General features: G+C 52.3%; 1 protein-coding gene across 4 annotated transcripts in view; it reads right to left on the minus strand.

Annotated features, from left to right (window-relative positions):
- sm (heterogeneous nuclear ribonucleoprotein L) overlaps positions 1 to 19,409 on the minus strand; it is a 131,261-nt gene that overhangs the window by 36,768 nt on the left and 75,084 nt on the right. For all 4 annotated transcript variants that reach the window (XM_077666594.1, XM_077666593.1, XM_077666592.1 and 1 more), the window contains exon 5: positions 6,122 to 6,218. In XM_077666594.1, coding sequence (XP_077522720.1) covers positions 6,122 to 6,218 — 97 coding nt within the window. The remainder of the gene's footprint in view (positions 1 to 6,121; positions 6,219 to 19,409) is intronic.

Raw genomic sequence — 19,409 nt, forward strand, 5'->3', positions numbered from 1 at the left:
TTGTCCCCTGCGCTGCTGAAAAACCATGGAAGAGAAACGCTCCGTACGCAAGCGAGCACGAGAAAATTTGCGGCCCCAGCCGCACGGTGCACATCGGGAATTTTTTACGTGCCTGGACAACGGGGAACGCCGTAGTAAAGGGCTGCGCACTGATTAAATTAGGAGACTCTGACAAAGCAAACAGTCTGCACCGAGAACCAACAAACGCACTCGAGTTTCTTACCAAAGGGTACCCCGCACAAACACTGCCAAGGTAAAACACATCCAAAACGTCGGCATCACGCTAGAAACTTTCTCCTCGGGACACCTCACTGGGGAAAAACAAACAAAAAAAAACGTCAGGTCCTAGGCGGTAATAATCAATTGCTCGCACAAAGAAGAGTCCGCCGGGACCGGCGGTACGGCCTGCTGCCCAAAGCGCCGTACACAGCCCTCTGGCCCTCGACGTATTAAGAGCGAGCACATCGCCCAGTAAGTAGCCAGGGCAGCAGAAACGGCAGCGACCGTCCAATAGCCACAAACACGGGCCGGGTCCGGCGGGTTAGTTGGGTGCGCGAATCGAAGAATCTGCGCGCCGCTAACGAAGTCGGCCCGGGGGAATGTACGGCGAGCGCCTGAGGCGGCAGACGAAGATGAGGAGAACGCCGGCACGCGTACAAAAGAGAAGCAGGGGAAAGGTAACGAAAGGATAGGAAGTAAAGGAAGAAGACTGCGCTTCTCCTAGCACCGCTAACGAAAGACGCCCGAGGACGCAGGGGAGTGTACACAGCTGGCTCGAGTGGGGGCGATGAAAGGAGACAGGAAGAAATAAGTCGCTTCTGCCAAACAATGCCAGAGAGAGTGGCGAACCCGCTGGCACTGCAATAGCCTAATCGCGTTGCAAGGAACCGCGAAGAGCTACCGGCGGCTGACCACCACGAACAGCTGCGCGCCTAGACGCAAGCTGCGCGCTAACAGCATAGACAGACAGATGGGACGAAGAGAAGAACAGAAAAGAAAGCCGGTCGTAGACCGATGTGGGACGCCAGACGCGGCACATCGTCCTGCGCAGTCCCCTCCTTCGTCGCAGTCGTTTGCCGCGCGCTTAACAGTAGCTACGTCGTAGACGCTCAGATGGTCTGATGCGATGACCTACGTAAGCAGAATGCGCTTTTAGGATGATGATTCTTTTTCCCTCTTGCCGCATTCTAGTGCCGCAAAGCTGCGAAAATTAACATCTCTCTACTTCGGCTGGTTTCACGGCTCACTAGCGATTTTTTTTTCACGCTTACATTTCTAGCTTTACACACATTTCGCCTTAATTGGGCGCAGCGTTGGATCCGCTCCCCGCCTCTCGTCGGGAAGGGGCGGGTCCTCATGTTGCTGCAGGCTTCCTTTGGCGGCCACGCAGAGACACACGCCGGTATTTGCGTCTAAATGACATTCGTAATGCTAGCGCCCACGCAAAGGGAAGTCGACACGCACGCAGGCAGAAATTACTTCCACAGCGGGAAAAAACAAAATGAAAAAAAATCAACTTTTCAGAGCAGCGGTAGCCGGAGGAAAGCGTCCCAAGGCACGTTGCTTTCAAAATGTATTTAAGAGTAACAAGAAAGCGCACAGAGAAAGAGCGTCAGCAAGAAAGAAAACTGCGCAGAGGCGGCAGGAAGACGAAAAAAAAAAACGAACTAACTACTGACAAAATACCGCCGCCTGGGCGGGTAGCAGACCGGCAGTTCTCTGCGGGATTTAATTTTCTTCCAACATCCTGCCCCTTGTTCCCTTTTACTATTACGCAGCTAGCTCGCCAACTTCGCTTCAATAAACGCCCCTAGTCCGCCGCTGGTGGTGGTAATTGGAGTCGCGACTTAAGCGCGCGAACTCCCTTCTCTTCCCCACCCCCATCGAAGAGCAGTCATTAAAAGTGCCGCGGGAAACGGGGGGGCTGCTGCGGCGACGAGGAGGAGGAGGAACAGAGGATGAGGCGGCCGGACTTAATCCATACGCTTCTTCGAGGCACCTCTCTACGGGAAGAGGAGAGCGGGGGAAAAAATCCCTATAGGAAATCGATCAACCCACTTTCCGCTCACGCTCATTTGGGTCTGCTGACACGGCAGGAGCAATGAGAGCCGGTTGTGCGCAGCTCTCTTTTCGCTAATTTGTATTTCTTTCTTCCCTGGTCAGCCACGAAAGCCAGCCGCAACACCACAGGGGAAACCTGACGCTTTATTTTGGAAACACGGGCTTTCAAACACGTCCAAAGGGGGATTCACACTGGCCAGTCGCAAAACGTCGCGCCACCGATTTCGGGCTATTAGTTAAGGTTTTCCGAAGCACTACGAAAGGGGGCAGCAGGGAGGGAAGCAAATCGATCTAAACCTGCCGCACGACGTCCGCGACTCGCTAGCGTGAACCCACCTTAAGTAATGGTGCGCAGTTCCAAGAGACAGGATTACACACGTTTCGGTGCCCAGAACGAGACCATGGGCAGGCCGTGCAGAGACCGCGCCGAATCAGAGGACCGCTTTTAAGGGCTTCAACACCGAATACCGATCGAAATTTCACCAGTGCCCTTTGTCATTCGTTTCTTCCTCGTACAGAGCGGAATCGCCCTCCGTCCGACGTCGCATTAATAGCGGATCACGGCTTATTCCGTGCATCGTCCTCCAGGTATCTCGAATCTGATCTTCGACATTTCTGCCTTTAATATCCAGTTATCTTTGTGCGTTCTACGTGCATACTTAGAACTGCTTATTTTCGTCGCTTATTCTCGCTGGCTTTTGTTTTGGTTTAGGTTTTATTCTGCTTCATTTCTCGCTATACATTATGCACGTACCACTCTCTTCTCTAATGCTTCTGCGCTGGAGGGCAATAAAACGAAGTGAATGAAACATGGGCCACACGAGTACGCGAGCTGTTGCTGGACAGCTAGCGTAGGGCGGCAACGCTACGCTAGACTAAGCCCCGCCACGGCCGCGGGTCGCCCCAAGGAGTGCACCACCACAGCACGCTCACTTCGATAATCGAGCTCCGACCGAGCGCGTCGGAACTCGAGGGCTCGGGTAATAAAAACTCCATCTCATTCCTCCGCTCCCTTCGACGCCCGTCTCCCTCAGGCCTCCCCTACATCGCAAAGGTCGCAGGAAACGGGGCGATCACAAAACGCAACAAAGAAAAGCGTCCCTCGCAATGACGGAAGATCCGCAACAAACGCTGACGCCACAACGCGTGGCTAGCTAGCGACAGGAGCATGGAGAGGTAGAGAGAGAAAAAAATCAAAGGAAAAAGAACAAGTGGTGTCAGCACCTTTTCCATTCGACAAGCCCAGAGAGAAACGCTGACGAGGTGAAAAAACAAACCAGATGGAAAGAAAGCAAGCAATAAAAACTTGCCGCCGCCGTTTGGAAGACGTTAACTAACGAGCGTTAGCTCTTTGGTTTACTGGAATTTTTACGAATGAGATTAAAGTGAGGTATCACGAGGTTCCACTTCTGCCCGGCACATTGGATTTCGACGTCATCATTGGCACCCGAATTTGGCCGCTATCTTGGATTTTTACGTCACAGTCACTTGGCGGACCAAGATGGTCTCCATATTTAATTATTTAATGACGTCAACTACTATTATTGGTCGAGATTTTGGATTTATAAGTGACGTCACCAATCAATCACGAATTGGGTTGCTACATAGATTTACTATGGGGGCCGCCATATTGGATTCCTCGGACTTGGAAAATTTCACGCCGAAGGACGATGGTAGCAGACCCCTTGAAATCGAGAAACGTGATGAGTAAGAGCTAACGCTCTTAAAAAGAACAGAAGAAACTAGGACACAGGGAAAGAGCGGTTGCCAGTTACATCTGCAATTATCCGGGTGTGTTATATTTATCCGCACTTCTTCCCCGACGTGAAGTTCCGCGCAGCAAAGCCGCCCGAGGATGAGAGAGAAAGCGCCAGCGAACACTTCTCTCCTATACAACCTGCTCTAAAAGACGTAATAAACGTGCTACAATCCAATCCACCACCTCGAAGAAACGAGCAAAGGCGAAATGTTCGCTGACAAGTTCGCTCGACCTCACACGCGCTTCGCTTAAAAAAAGGCTGCACACGCCGCGGCGAACGTCACATACGGGACACAGTAGGGAACGTGTGACAAAATGCCGAGGTGAGGTACCATCTGCAGCTAAGCATTCGATAAAGGTGTCGTATTCTGCAACGATTCTTTCCGCCGTTAATTCATTTTGCGTGATTCTCAACGGCTGAGCACCGCTTTCGTGACGGCGACTGAAACTGGGTATCTTTGGTGCTGTCAGTCATGCCCTACCGAGCCAATCGCTAATACCGGCGGGGCAAAGGAATTACAAGAATCGACACAGAATACGACCCCAAGACTCGGCACGGCTCCCGAGACCGCAGCGAGCACGCGGTACGGCGTACCTGATGCGCACTCATCGCCGCGGCATTCCCCAGCATTTTCTCCCAAATACTGAGCCTGACAACGAAGCCGCCTTCCTAAAACACGGGCGGCACCTCACATGCGGGCCACGGGCGCATGCAGAATGTCAGGTGTGGGAAGTCCAGCGTTCCTTAAGTTCGGATAACAGTCGGGGAGCTTTCCTGCGTGACCCCATGACCAGCGTGACGTCACTGCTCCTTTCAGTGACGGAACAAAATCCAGCAAACGATGCAGAGGGGAAACGGCAAGACATGCCCACTTCAAGGCTGCTTTTACAGGCGCGACGCACCTGAGGGGTGCGCACAATGACGTACAAAAATAAAAGGCATGATGTGATAGCGTTAATGGGTTAATTGCCAAATACGCTGTACTGGTCATTCTCGGGTTTACACTCACAGATCCCTGGAAATCCTCATACCCCTCTTCGCGAAGAGGTGCAGCGGTTGAGCGATGCGCTGGGAGCACCTGCCACCACCTGCCATTAACTGTCACCTCCCACGGTGGGCAGGCTGCGGTGACGACGCAAGGTCACGTGACCTAGGTGACCCACCTGCCTCCTCCTAGGCTGCTCCCTGGGGAACACCTGCCACAGCATTGCCCGTGATTTTTCGATCACAACGCCGACACCGAATTTTCTGCTGAACTGGGCCTTTAACGGTATCGCGTCAATAAAACAAACCACTGTCTCATGTGAATGAACGATACCAGCACCTTCTTTGAAAGTCTGTAAACGGCAAAATGACTGTCAAAAAACGCTAGACGGAACTCGCTTTTAGCTATTTTCAACCGCATAAGCTGTTCTCCCCCCCCCCCCCCCCCCCCTTCTTTGATGGAAGGTTAATGTTCACGGAAGCGGTTCACTAAATTGCTTAAACAGGCACGATTCACTAACGGCACTCGCGCAATAAAGCTTAGCGGTCAAGCGACGCGTGCAGTGGGATTCTGCCCCGCTAATACGGTACACTACGCAGCAGGCTACTTCACGACGGCTAGGGTGCCTTCTCGTCAGCGCGTCGCTTGTGATGGTGTTCCGTCGGGAGACGCTCTTTTGTTTCACGAGGATTGCCTAACGCGACTGCTGCGTACACGGAGCTTCTAAACTTAAACTTCAAACACCGCTCGCACGCCTGAACACAGCTGCACTGCACTTTCTCGCGTCCGAGAAAGCTGACAACGCGGCCTCTGCCACAACGCTCAGTGCACGAAACAAAATGGCTTGGCTGTTACCGCCATGAACGGCAAGCCTTCACAGCTTCCACTTCGATAGATGATTATTAGCCTCTCCCTTTGTATACCGGGGGTGGCGACAAGTCTCACTTAACCATTAATTCCTAGCGTGCTCAATATCTTCGGATTAACTGCCAATTTTCTTCCCAGTAACAACTCTTTTTGACCTTCTCCACCTATCCTCTAGACGTCTCTTGTTTTTACTTTTTTCAGCATGTCCCTGGCTACTTACTCCCTGGCACCGTGCACTGATGCTTGGAGGCTCTTACCACTGGATAAGAATATATTCCGTCGTTTCCCTGTCTCGCACGCATTATTTCACTGGCGCCACCTGTTGGCGAGCCCAGTCACTATGTTGTACGTTTTCGTGCGAGAAGAAATGCGGAGATTTGTTTTCGCCGCCAGCGCAGCACGGCGAGGAGGAGGCGCAGGCAGGCAAGAAGGAGCAGCTGCCACTCACCTTGGCGTACTCGATCTTGAGGGTGCAGCATCCGGAATAGATGTCGGCCCCGTTGAGCGACTTCTTGGCACGCACCGCCGCCTCGACGCCGTCGAACCTGTTTTTTGCTCCGAGTCAAGGATGAACTCTGACGGACACGCATCATCGGGGGAGAGCCACAAACACACACACAGGCACGCGCGAACACGCACACAACAAAAACAGAAACAACAACAACACGACGAAGAAAAGTCACCCCGCACAAGCTCAAGCTCTGGAGGTACGACCGTGGAACAGCAGCGGCTCGTCACACACGCGACGGAGATTGATGTTATTTCGGGAGAAGTGAGCTCATCGATGTCCCCGCCAATGCCCCCGACACGGTTCAGCGTCGCGGCCAAAAGAAGCTGCGGCGGCGGTTGTTTTTGATGTCCCCTTCCGGGAACGGGGCAAGAGAATCCTCGTATACTACTACTCTCGACGGGTCAGGCTGTGACGTAGGCATGCGCTGTCCCTTTCCCATCCTGCCCCGTTCGGCCTCCGCGGGACACTGCCCTCGCACCTCAGAGAAAAGCCTTACCCTGAGGTATAGCAGCCGGACAGCGGGCATGCGAGGCTATTCGTATGACAAACTAATTCATGTTTTTTTTTTTTCCTGGAGGCACCTGCCAATCACAGAGTATAAAAACAAGCTGATCCCCTTATATAGCCGCGTTTACATGAATGCGACAGAGGTCGACTCCAGTCCCCATTTTGCGGGAAAGAGGCTTTGAGAAGGAAAGGCTTGACTCGTCCTCTGCTCTCTTCCTCGGCGTTTTTGCGCTTCCCCTCAAAAATGGGACTGGAGTCGACTTCTGTCGTATTCATGTAAACGCACCTTTTGTTACTGCCAGAAACAACAAGTGTTTCTTTTCCTTTTTTAAAGTCGCGATTGCGTCCCAAAGACACCCGCGACCAAAGCTCAAGATACCAGCCACAGCGCCAAGCGAGGCAAGCCGAGACGTGATCTTGCACGTGAACTTTAGTGGAGGAGACAGCGACGCGTCAGAAAAAACCACCAACCAAACATAAACAAACATCCACTTTCCGGCCTTTTTCTCCCATTATTTCCGAGGTATCTGGCGTAGTGAAAGACGAGTGTCTACAAATACGTCGGCAAGGCACAGTGAAAAACCACACTCCGACATATCTTCTCACTCCGACGGACGCTCCACGGAGCAAGAGTTATCTGCCCATTCGCACACGGACGCCAGTCGTCGAAGAACGCATAAAACCAGCGAGTCTGAATAGAACGCGACTCTCGCCATCGATTCGAGAATCTGACGACGACGACGACAAAGACGCATATAGCATAAAACTACCGTCCGCTTCCCTGAAAGCCTAGATAAGCCCAGAAAGAGGAAGGAGTCTTCGCGTACATGCAAATACCCTGTTTTCGCGCAGTCGATCGGTTACTATACTGGGCGTGCAAGCACCAGTCAATGCGAAAAGCGCAGGCTCCCGTAAAACGCTGCTGCAGGGACAAAAAGTCTCGAAGCAATGACGATTCGCCAAGCTAAGCCAGGCTCGGTCTCGCTTTCTTCCCCGGCCACTGACAAAACCAGACTCGAAGTTCACCTCCAGCCTCCCCGGATAAGGAACGAGTCCTTTCTATCACTCTTGGGGAAAAAAAAAAGAAAAAGTCAGAAAGCAGTGCACGGTAGTGCGCTAGGAAATGAGAGGAAAGAAAAGCAGTTCAGAGCGGCAAATCGATGGCCAGTAACGCCGCGAAGCGCGCTAGTGACACACGGGGCGACTTATATATATACACGACGCCGTTGATAACAACGGGCGCGTTACAACACACACACACACGACGGCTGCAGTTTATCGCCTCGGCGTCGTCTCTTCGCCAACCCCTGACGCCGCATTGACGAACGGCTTCGCGCATGCGCAAAGAAAGCCATCGGCACAGCACAGCTACACAGCAGCCATTGCAGTATAGGAGAAGCAAGCGAGCAGTGTGAAGCAGTCTGGGTAGACGACCCGATGACAACGCACGCTGTAATAGTTGACCGAAAATTGCGAACGCCGCGATGGTCAGTTGTGCGGGATGTAACGTCCCGAGGCGACACGTGGGCTGCCTATGAGAGGGACGCCACTGTGGAGGGTTCCAGATTAAATTAAACCCCGTGTGGTTCTCTGAAGGGACACTGGTGTCAAAATGAAGAAAGGGACCCGGAAACGGAGCTATTAATAAGCTTTAAAGAGACGAAACACGGGTGTCGCCACCTTAAGGCCGATTTCGGAAATAAAAATTCCTGCGCGTACACCGTCCCAGATCCCGGAGGCTACGCCACACAGCCATTTCTTTCAAAACTGTGGCAACGCGTCCTTTTCGGCAAGGACGTCACGAGTCTGAATCGATTGGGCGGAAGAATTTTAAATACTACTTTCTCGTCGACAGGTTCGGCTTTTTCTGCCGAGCAGACAAACATAGCCAGAGAAAGCCGCAGAATCATTTTTTTTTTTTGCTGAGACGAATAATTTGACTGCGTATTCCTCAGAGTCCCTTTAAAGTACGCTGACCTCGCACAGCACAAGGGCCACGGCCGAGATTCGATCCCCCGACCTTGGAATCAGCAGCAGCCGGCCGCCCCAAAGCCACCCAGAGCGCCTCTGCGGCGGATAACGCCGCAAACGGGAACGCCATACTTGTTTTCTGCACAAAACAGGCACAACCAGAGAGAAACCAGTCCAGGGCTGGCAAAGTCGACGGTCAGTGCAAGCTGTCGATGTTGAAAAGAAAATTAAATTCACGCTGAATTTTTTTTCTTTAGGGGGGAGGGGGGGGGGGACGCACTGCACCGACCGCCAACGAACCGACGACATCCCATCGTCCCACACGGCATTCCGCGAAACATTACACACGCCTTCGCCGCCACAGGAGATACGGAATCGCGTTACGGGAAGATGCGGGTACGTGTACGCGGCATCGAGCAGCGAGCCGTGCGCCTACTGCACCACGACAATGTAGCGTTGCCGCAGCCGCTCGCCTCCGAAGCAGGCAGACACGCGTGGACGACTACCGGGCACAGAAGAAGAAGGGAGCAATCGGCGGCGATCGAATTTAATTTTCACGCCGCGCACGTTTCTCCTTCGCTCTACGCCGGAGCGGCACAGAGTGAGTGAACAAAGCGAACAACGAAAGAGACTCGCGCAGCAAAATGACCCCACGAAACACCTCTGCACAGTGTATCACTTTTTTTTTGGGGGGGGGGGGGGGGGGGGGGGGACACGAAAAGACACAGGCACATACAGGTACACCGCGCATGGGAGGGTCCAAATAAAGACGATAGGATTCCGAGTCAAATACGAAAAAAAAAAAGGGCGTCCGACGGAGGTAATCAAATTAGCTCTCCAGGGACGGGCCGTGTTTTGATTTTTTTTTCTGTATACTTTCAGCTTTTTCACCACGTGAAAAGCCCGACTGCGTCGAACAGTATGCAAATCCGAAGCGGCAGTAATGTACGGCGGGAAACACAAACTCAATAGGCTGCCTTCGACAGGCCGAGCAAGGTTGGGAGGAAGGGCGGGGGGAGGGGGTGAAATTTAATCAAAGGAGCAACACCGCGGTTCCCTTTGTTCAACGAGGTTATCAACGAGAGGCGCGGCACGCGAAACGCTCCAACGTGCACACAATAGCAGCGCAGTCTGCGCTGGGCCTCTGTCAGCGGGCGAAACAAGGCGCGGGCCAGGAATTGATTTAAAGCTAGAACGATACATCCATGCCTCTATTCCGTCCCTGTCAGCGGCTGGACGCGGTATCGCAACTGGTCGCCGCGGAAAGGACTCCAAACGACCCAAGAGCGTAGCGATGGTAAATAACTATTGTAGCGAAAGCTACACTACGCCAGCCGGAGCGATTTCGTCCGTCTTGGCCATCTGCTGCGCTTTCGTTACGTACACGAGCGCTTTCGTGCGTAGCTTTCGCTACGTACACTAGGCACAGCAGAGCAAATTTTTTTTTAAATTCTTCCCATCAGATTCAATTTCCTTTTCACGTAGATATGGGTTAGAGTGTTATCCGGCGGAAAGCGAACTTATACTTCATTTCGGTGCACGCCATGTCACCTTAATGTCAGCTGCCTCAGTTCAGCCAGACTAATGCACCTGCAACTTTTTTTTTTGAACAGGTGCATGTTAACTACGCGCTTTCTGTCCGCGCCTAGTTGTGCGTACAGAGGTCACGTTAGGATGCTTCTACCCGGCTCCTCCGATCACCATCATCACAAGAGGCCTAGTCACGCGGGGTGCAGTGCAAGAGTAAAGTCTCTCTCCACCTGCCTCCAATGGGCCCCGCCCTGCGCTAGCAGTGACCACCCAGCATCAGCAAATTTCAAAAAACACTTCCATCGCCGTATTCTCCGCTGCCCGCGACTGAATCCCATCTCCTCGCAAACCACTCCGTTACCCCGTGGGGACCAATCGTTATCTGTCCTTTGCATGACACCGCAAGTCTTACAATGAGCACCAATCAATCAACAGCCTCGACATAACTGCGCGGAACAAACAGCGGCAGCCCCTCGCGAAAATTTCTTTCAGACAGTCTATAGACTGTCCATAGACCTCTGCCTAAAGTCTATAGACTCTCTATACAAAAACCCTAGAGAACAGTCTATAGGCAATACAAATCCTAGACTGTCTACAGACTATGAATAGACAAAAGAAATATCTATAGGAAGGCAATATAGTCTATAAATGAAGTCTATAGACCAATTTTTTTAAGTGGCAGCAACATGAACACACAAACTGGGCCCAGATCCTGGCCGCCGAGTGACGTAAGGAAATGATGCAACACGCTCCGAGAGAGAGCGAGAACCAATCCGTGTGGCCGCTAATAAGCTTACACAGTGGTGGCCGACCACGCCAATTGCCCCTTCGTGAGGCCCGTTAATGACGCCACTATTTCCCCGCCTCCTCCCCAGCAAAAAAAAAAAAAAAGGAACGCCGCCGGGAAAAAGCAATCAATTGCGCGTAGCCCTTCTCTGCCCGCCCGCGAAAGTTGATTGGTTCGCCTCTCGCAGAGAAGCAGCCTGCGGAAGAAACTCCGTGGGCCAGGGTAATTGAGCCACCCCCCCCCCCCCCCCCCTCCTCTATTCCCCGCAAATGCGGACACGAGGAGCTCATCGACGGAAGCGCGTGCCGAACAACGGGCAATCGGAAACTGCGTGCACACAGAGGCACACTATTAGTGCAGCGAAGTCCGCTCATCACTTCTATATACCATCGACCACGTCAGTCATTGAAGAAAAAAAAAGGGGGGGGGGGGGGGGGGGCTTGCCTGATTGGTAACAATTTACCGACCCTTCCCTCCGCTCTTCACGAGGGTCGCCACTGAAGTAGAGGTATACTACACCAAGCTATCTTTACTACTACTACTACTACTACTATTTCATGCTCAACTTGGCAAGTTAAATGGACAACAGGGATAACCTATCCTCTTTATCTATGCGGCCATGTACGCTTGAAAAAAAAAGTTCATGGGTGTGCTCTCATTGTCATCCAAAGAGATGTGCGGTGCGCAGGCCGCTGAATGTAATTAAATAAATATATATTCCTGACCGCGTGACGACGAAAGGCACGGAAGCTACAGCATGCAGCACGTCTTCCCTGTCGACCGCACGAAATGACACCAGGAGCGCGGGAACACAACCAATCTTTCTTTCCGTGCCCTCCCGTACTGTCCCAGTGTACGGCACACAATAGGTTAATTATTCCAGCGCTGCGCACCTGTGCAGGACTGAGCTGACCGAAGTTCAATGGTCAATCTGCGGAAAGCCCGGCACCAACGCGCGCAAAACGAAGCCTGGGCGACGCTTGTATATACCCAGCAGTCACCTCGCCGCGTCGCCATAAAAGCGTCGCTGACAACGCTGCGAGCGACGCGCCCGACCGTTCGCAGCTAATGCGATGTGAAGCGAAACAGGAAGCGGACAGTAGAACGGGAGAGGGAGAAAAAAAAAAGGCACGCGCCGCCTAGCACCGAAACCCGTAACTACGATTACCCAGCAGCAGCGAGGACACGGAGGGAGGAGCGCGCCGAAACCGATCAGCCGCGACAAAGAGGACGCCCCACGGGATAATGGCACCCACGCACACACACACAAAAAAAAACGGAACGCACTGAAGGGGTGCCCGGCGGGCAAAACAAAAGAGGCCCAGGGAAGAGATCGCGTGAGGCGGCAGCCCACGAGGGGAGACTACGCGTCACAAAAGCTCTCGAGACAAATCGCTCCCCGCTATCAATTTCGAGCAGAGGCACAAGCGGAAAGGAGACAGCCTGGCGAAGAATGGCGTCCTCTTTCTCCGGCCAGAGAGGGTCAGCTAAGACAAACGAAGAAATAAAGAGCGGAACACCGATGGGGTCGGATATTCCTTCATACCACACAAATCCTTCGGCAGATGGAGCCTAACGTAGCTCACACATCCCGAAGAAGACACACTAATCAGTCACTACAGGGCCCCCCGACTCCCAACGCAGAAAGAATGCGAACTAATGCTAAGGAATAAAACCAGCAAATTTGATCAGCATCGAAATCCCGGCGTTTTTCTTTTTTTCAGGCAAGCTTCCTGGTCGGCCGACAGAACAGAAGAGAAAACAGCGCTCCAGGGCAGAAACAGCCGAGAATGCCTTTCAGCTAGGCTTCGGTTCGCTGGTGTGGAAGGCTACGTACGAAAAAGCAACGGCAGCACGGTCGAGCGAGGCCCGAGCGCGCAGCTACCTCGACGCTCCGTCAATTCAGTTCAGCAGCTCAGAACAGAGCCGAGTTCGGAAGGGGGCGCGCTTTAGTCGAGCGCAATCTGCGAAGCAAAAAGAATAGCGGGCAGACGTGCTCGACGAGCACGTCGCCATAAAAATGTACAGCGTCGATTCAATGCGGCGAATGCAAGTCGAAAACTTCACGCGAAAAAATAATGCCTGCACAGCGGCCGTGAGGCTGGTGGCGGTGTTCCACTACACGGGGAAGGTTCGCGTCGCTGACTTTCTAAAGCATCGACATAAGGGCACGTTCTAGCTCGCAGGCACCACTTGCCGGGAGCAACAAGTCGAACAAAGCAGCCTGGAACGTCGCAATGCTTCATCTTCAAAGCACACCCAAGACTCGCAGTGCGGCAAAACGTAGAAAATGTCGCCTTTACACAGTAAACAACCAAACCTGGGCTTCACGAGCAACAGACACATTATGCTGGACCTTCGCCGCGCAACACAAAAGTCGACAGCAAAAGGAGAGACATGGACGTGCCTCAAAAAAAAAAAAAATCGAACATCTGATGTCAACCGAATCGGATGGCGTCAGCATGTTATTCATTTATCGGCTGTTACACTCGCCACTTAATGTCATCGGGTTGAAAACGACAATCCCATTCGATTAATGCCTAAAAATTAAGGTAAAAAGCTTTCACAGCATTTGATAACATTCGAATGAAACGTCACTTTGCACGTGCATTTTTTGCTTTGCCTGTCGTATATTTTTATCCTCCGACTGTAAATGCTTTTCTTTCTGAACCGCACCGCTTCTTCCAAGTGCGACACCGAAACAAGGCACAAACTACGCACCCAATCTCATTCGCTGCGAGTGACGGGAAATCTGCTACGACAGGGGTATTAGGTGCCAGCAGAAACAAACTACGGGGGGGGGGGGGGAGAACACGGCAAGCAGAGAGGGAGAAACGCGCTTCGCCAGACCACGCGCCGAGAAACAAACGACACGTCCAGTTACGTACTGCGGACCGGAGGCCGCCAGTCCAGACAGGCGAACCACCTGCAACACGCCCCCTGCAGCAGACGCTTCCGCCACGCATGAAGTAAGCCGGAAAGGCAAGCGTATGATACAGGAGGGAGAGGATCAGGGCAAAGAAAAAAGACGAGCGAAGGAAAGAAGGTAGACGCGCGCGCGCCCGTCCGGTGGTAGCTAGAACCATTCTGCCTCGCGAGCCCTGAGCGCAGCATAGCGCGAGCAAGCACGGCTCAGCCATTTGTCACGGCCGCGTCACTAGCGAAGAAAGTAAGGAGCGGGTCAGCTAGCGGCAGAGCCCGCCTCTCGCTTGCGTTGCACGGATCAGCTGCCAAATTTATCACTCTTCTCCAGTGAACGCGAGCAGTTATGGGGCCTGTCCAGCGACCGGAAGGCGCCTGCAGTGTTTACAACGTGTCCGGGACCGTTGAAAAGAATCACAAAGAAGAAGCGCGACTGAGAAGATGCACGCCGACAAGAGGCGGCTTCGATGCGCCGTCCCCGTGGAACCGGCCCGCCTGGCGAAGGGTAGCCGGCTCTTCAATGCATTATGAAATGGTGCTGAAAGTGGAAGCGACTACTCTTCGAAAGGCACGCTGAATGATGCAGCACCACCGCCACGCGCGTAGGAGCTGGCGGCAAAGCTGCTTGCTTACAGACGCTAGAGGCCCGAGAGAAAAACTGAGTAATAGAGCGCTGAAAAACGCAATCAGAAACGACAGCCGACCAGGGGCCTGCTTGGCGCGCACCTTTTTTTTTTTTGACAGCTTGAAATTTCGTCGCCGTTAACGGCGAAAACTGCGCTTTTCTAAAGGCGCAATTCCGAACCGATCGTTCGAAACCTCAGACCAATGCTCGCCGTCGTAAAAGAAATTGACCATGTATGGGTGCAACCAGTATCAGTGAGAAAAAAATATGTATATCAGAGGGCGCGCTACTGAAAGTAAACCGCGGAACAATAAACTAACACGCCAAAGTTCAAATCATGAGGGAATACACCAATCGTTTATTCACGGTTTTTTCGCAAGTGTCCCATCTAGAGCCATTCTCCCTCAGCAAAGCGGAGTTCCCATCGAAGCGCCCTTTACTGCCAATGCAACTTAACGATTTCCCCGTTACAACCACGGAAGATCAGGGAAGCTGGAAACTAAGACAATAAAACGCCAAGCATCTACAAAAGACTGCAATCTGCCCTCTCATTTATGCCGCATGCAACTGATAAAGGAAAAATTGAAGCCAACAAGGTTAAAAGGAATCCACATACAAGACCCCATAAAGCAGCAAGGCGCATTCGTTAAAAGAGAGAGAGAGGAAGGGGGAGGGAGGTTCCAGAACATGACCGGTCGTAAAAACCGGCACTACATTATGCAGGAGACCGGGCGCATGCAAAGCGGGAGACTACGCTCCTTTAAAGCGTGCACTGCCGCAAGCACACCAACCATGCGGCAGAGCCAACCTCGCGTAATCCGGCACCACCGTGCCGAGGCGGTTAACATTTTACACAATTTTGTAACGTTAGCCCGTATGTCTTCAGAACCGTAACAAGATAAGCCGCTCGCAATGTATAGAAGGCATTCTTGAGTCACGTCTACACTTCAATCCAAAGCACCAGTAACGTTAACCTCAGCGTTTGAGAAACGTCACCTGATAAAATTAAATGGTGAATGGAAGAGCGGCCACAGAAGATATATTAGAGGACGATGCTTACTATTTGGCCACTTTATGTAGTACTTTGTGTGGAGCGCCTACCCGAATGCGGAGACTACATCTGCAAGAGCAGACATAAAACAAAGGGGGCTGGACACTTCGGCGATTCTTAGGAGACGGCACTAAAGTTCTCACACGGTTCTTGTCAGACTGGCCCGCTTTGGTAATAACTACCACAAAGCCTTCGTGTTCTCGACGCCCGTCGACTGAATCTACAATATGCTTTCTGAGGCACCAACTCATAATGACGATTCTGTTCTCAGCCATCGTGCGAAAAGAATTCAGCCCCTGGACACAAACGCCACTGCACGCAGGTAAAAACACTGCCCATTTCACTCCCTTTGTTGTTTCCTTCAGGACGCCTGTGTCTTTACCACGTTGCCGCAGTTCCTCGAGCAGTAAATTCCGGCGAGGCGATCGTGTCGGTGGAACGAAAGGAGTATGGGGAACCTTTACGACCTCCCCAGGGAAGAAGTCCTTTTCTCCATTTCCCTTCTTTTACGACAGCAGGTCTGGCCTAACGCCTTGCACACAAAGAGTGACGGCGTGACGGGCGCTGCAGAGTCGCGCGCAGTCGGCGACTTGGGGGATGGGAAGTGCCCGCGATTAGGATCTAAATCGTCGCGACGGGCCGACTGTATGCGGAAGCTACTGCTGCTACGAAAAGCTCGCAGCAAAGTCGACAAAGCGGAAAAAGAAACAGGAGCGCGCTGAAAGGACCCATTTGAACCCCCGGTCCTTCGGAGGGGAAAAAAAAAACGTGGCTGTAAGGTGAAGTAGGTTCTGTCGCCACCTTTTAAGCTCTCCCCCATAAAGCCTGCCTGGCAGGTCAAAGCAACTGGGCCGACAGCAAAATATTAGAAAATCGAGTTGTACGGTGCGTCACACTTAGATCTAACAACTTTACCGGTACTTTCACACATGAGGGCGCTGTTAAAAACCGTTCGGAATAGCACGTGAAAGAGCACGCGCACGCACGCACGCACGCACTAAAAGGAGTAACCTGCTTCGGACTAAAACGAATTGCAATTGCAAAAGCTGCAGGACATTGAAGAAGCATAAGTTTTTTTTTTTTTTTCACGTCAGGAAAATATGCTCTATCCCCGACTTTCAGCCGATCTTTTTGAAATATTTCACGACATTAGCGGTTTAGGAGCACGCTGTTCATTGAAACTGAGCATACACAAACACGGGCGTGAAGGGAACACAAAAGCGCAGTTGTGTTCCCTGCACGTCCTTGTTTTTGTGTGCGCAGTTATGTGATATCGATATTAGTGGAAACGCACGGATGACTGAAACAACCTTTTAATCCCAAAAAAGGCTTCATCGCTATTTTTCATGCTTCGAAATCGCAAGCACAACAACATAACGATAATGTGTTCCTGCAAAGCACCCTCTGGCATTCCCGGAAAATGCCACTGCGCGTTGAAGCGGTAAACTTGTTTCATCTTCAGAGAAACGTCGGAACGGTTCCGTAAGCGCTAAGTAATGTCGCCAGCATAAAAAAAAGGGGGGGGAGTGGAAGTCACGCTGCATCAGTGTAGCTTCTGCGGCCGATGCGTGCGCCATGACGACGCAGCCCTCGGTAGAGACACTGAGGTAAAAAACAAACATGTGGCACTGCGCAACGAACGCAGGCTTGCCCAAAAACTAACCACACAGGATTCCCAGGCACACACTAGCAGAGCCTTTTTTTCCCCTCCCTTTTGCTCGTTATTCTGCCACAACTAGGGAGGACACCCGATGCGAATCGGGAAACGCACAGGACTCACTTCGGTCGTCAAGAGCAGAGGCGTTTGAGAAAAGGAGTCTTCCGCACGCACCAAGAAAGAAAGAAGGAAAGGAAAGCCAGGGAAGAAAGGAGGAAGCAAGCAGTAGCATGAGCAGCACCCGAGATCGATACCCGGAGCAAATCCACCCCTCCATGCCTCTGCACGCGCACTCAGCGAAGGTGGTGGGCGCGCTTGAGCACTTTGCTCGTTACTGGCAAAGGACTTCGACCCGGAGGAAAGCACTCGCGAAAATGGACTTAAAGGAAAAAAAAAACTGCCTTCTCAGCTTGCTGGCTCCACCGTGGGAACGAGCACAAAGAGCTCGAGAGAAGAAAAAAAGAATCCGAAAACTGAAAATAAAAGTTTCCACTAGCGCTCGCGCAGGTAGGGGGCGGAGCGATCGCGCGAAATAAAGATAGCGCGGCGGCTCCGCACAGAGCACGCGACTTGTAAGCTTGACGCTTTTCCGCCTTAAGCGCTTTTCCACTCTCTTCCAGGATCAATTTACGGGCACGGCAGAGCGGATAAGAGAAAGGGACAAGTTTTGAACGAAACGCGGCTGGGAACGTGGATGCGTATCACACTGCGGCCGCTAACATACAACGCGAACAGTAACAGTAACAAACTCGCCGCTCCTTAGAACTGGCGGCGTGGTTTCAATTATCCGGTCGTCGAAGCTCCTAGGGTAAGCGGTGGCGCACTGTGAATGAGGGCTAGCAATAAACGGCTCCTGCGCAAAGGCGCATGTAATTTTCTTTTTTGCAGCATGTGCACATCAAGCTCAGTTACAGGAGTGGGCGACAACGGACGCATGCGTGGGAAATATTTGATCCTCGTGCAGCAAATATAGGTATAGCGAAGGAAGGCAACGCCTAAGGGACGCATATGAATGCAGCAGGACCCTCACATTTTTACGAAGACTTTTGTAATCACACGGCCTCTTCCCATTGACCGCCGGAGGTACCGCCTGAGACGTTTCGTTGTTTTTTTTCCTGTCGCGTGGCTTGTGTTCATCGACGACGGTTCCTAACTGGCGCGTGAAGGCCAGGACCGCGTGCATAACCTTTTAACTTATATCCCGTCTACAACTTGGTCGCGACAGAATAGTGCGAGGCAGCCGGTTCTACAACGCCTTCTCGGGCGCTCTCGGGCCAACCGGGACGCGCTTGCACCTTCTCCACTCCGAAAGAGTTGCAATACGGAGTGCACCGGTCCTGTCCCTACACAGCGAAATCTCGTTAATTCGAACCTCGAGCGTTTTGAACTGATGTCCGGCCCCGTCAACATTACCCGTACAAACAAAAGCACCGCTTACTTTGAACTGCGAATAACTGGAGCCGATTTTTTTTTTCCGGGGGGGGGGGGGGGGGGGTTGAACAGGCAACCAGAGGATGGTGGGACATCTCGACCCTTGCGTGGCTATGAGCTCCCAACTGCTTTCGGCAACGACTGTACAGATTCCGCGAGCCGCTGACGACGCGTCTGCCGAACGCGGCCGACCACGAAAACATAGCAAGAGCAGGCAGCTCGGCCCTGAGCGGTTTGTCGCTCCCGACCGGTCACAGCGCAGTGGTCAAGGCCGGCGACCACGGCGGTGGCTTCCCTCCGCCGATACGAGGCCAGACAAAGGTCGATCAGTTCGACGCGGCGGTGCACGCGAGATTCGATAAACCTCGGCGTGTCTGCGGCTAACCACAACGGGACCGACACTGCTATAGCGGCAGACCGGTACCGGCCGTAATGACGGCGCCAAACCCCCAGAGCACTTTCCTTGCAAATATTTCTTTAGACAGTCCATAGACTGTCTCTAGGCTCTCTATACACAGACTCTAGAGAACAGACTATAGGCAATACAAATCCCATAGAAAGTCAATAGACCATCTATAGATTTACAGCTTTACACTTTTAGTAGAACCTTACCTATAGACAGTCTATAGACTATGTATTTATGGAGCGCGGTTGTCCTCCTTCAGTGCATGCTTTTCCTCATCTATTATTAGTTGCGTCATTGTATTTTTGTTACCCTGTGTACTTTCGGCCAAACGAGCAGTT

The sequence above is a fragment of the Amblyomma americanum genome, chromosome 5 (genome assembly GCF_052857255.1).
Source record: "Amblyomma americanum isolate KBUSLIRL-KWMA chromosome 5, ASM5285725v1, whole genome shotgun sequence".
Lineage (NCBI taxonomy): Eukaryota > Metazoa > Arthropoda > Arachnida > Ixodida > Ixodidae > Amblyomma > Amblyomma americanum.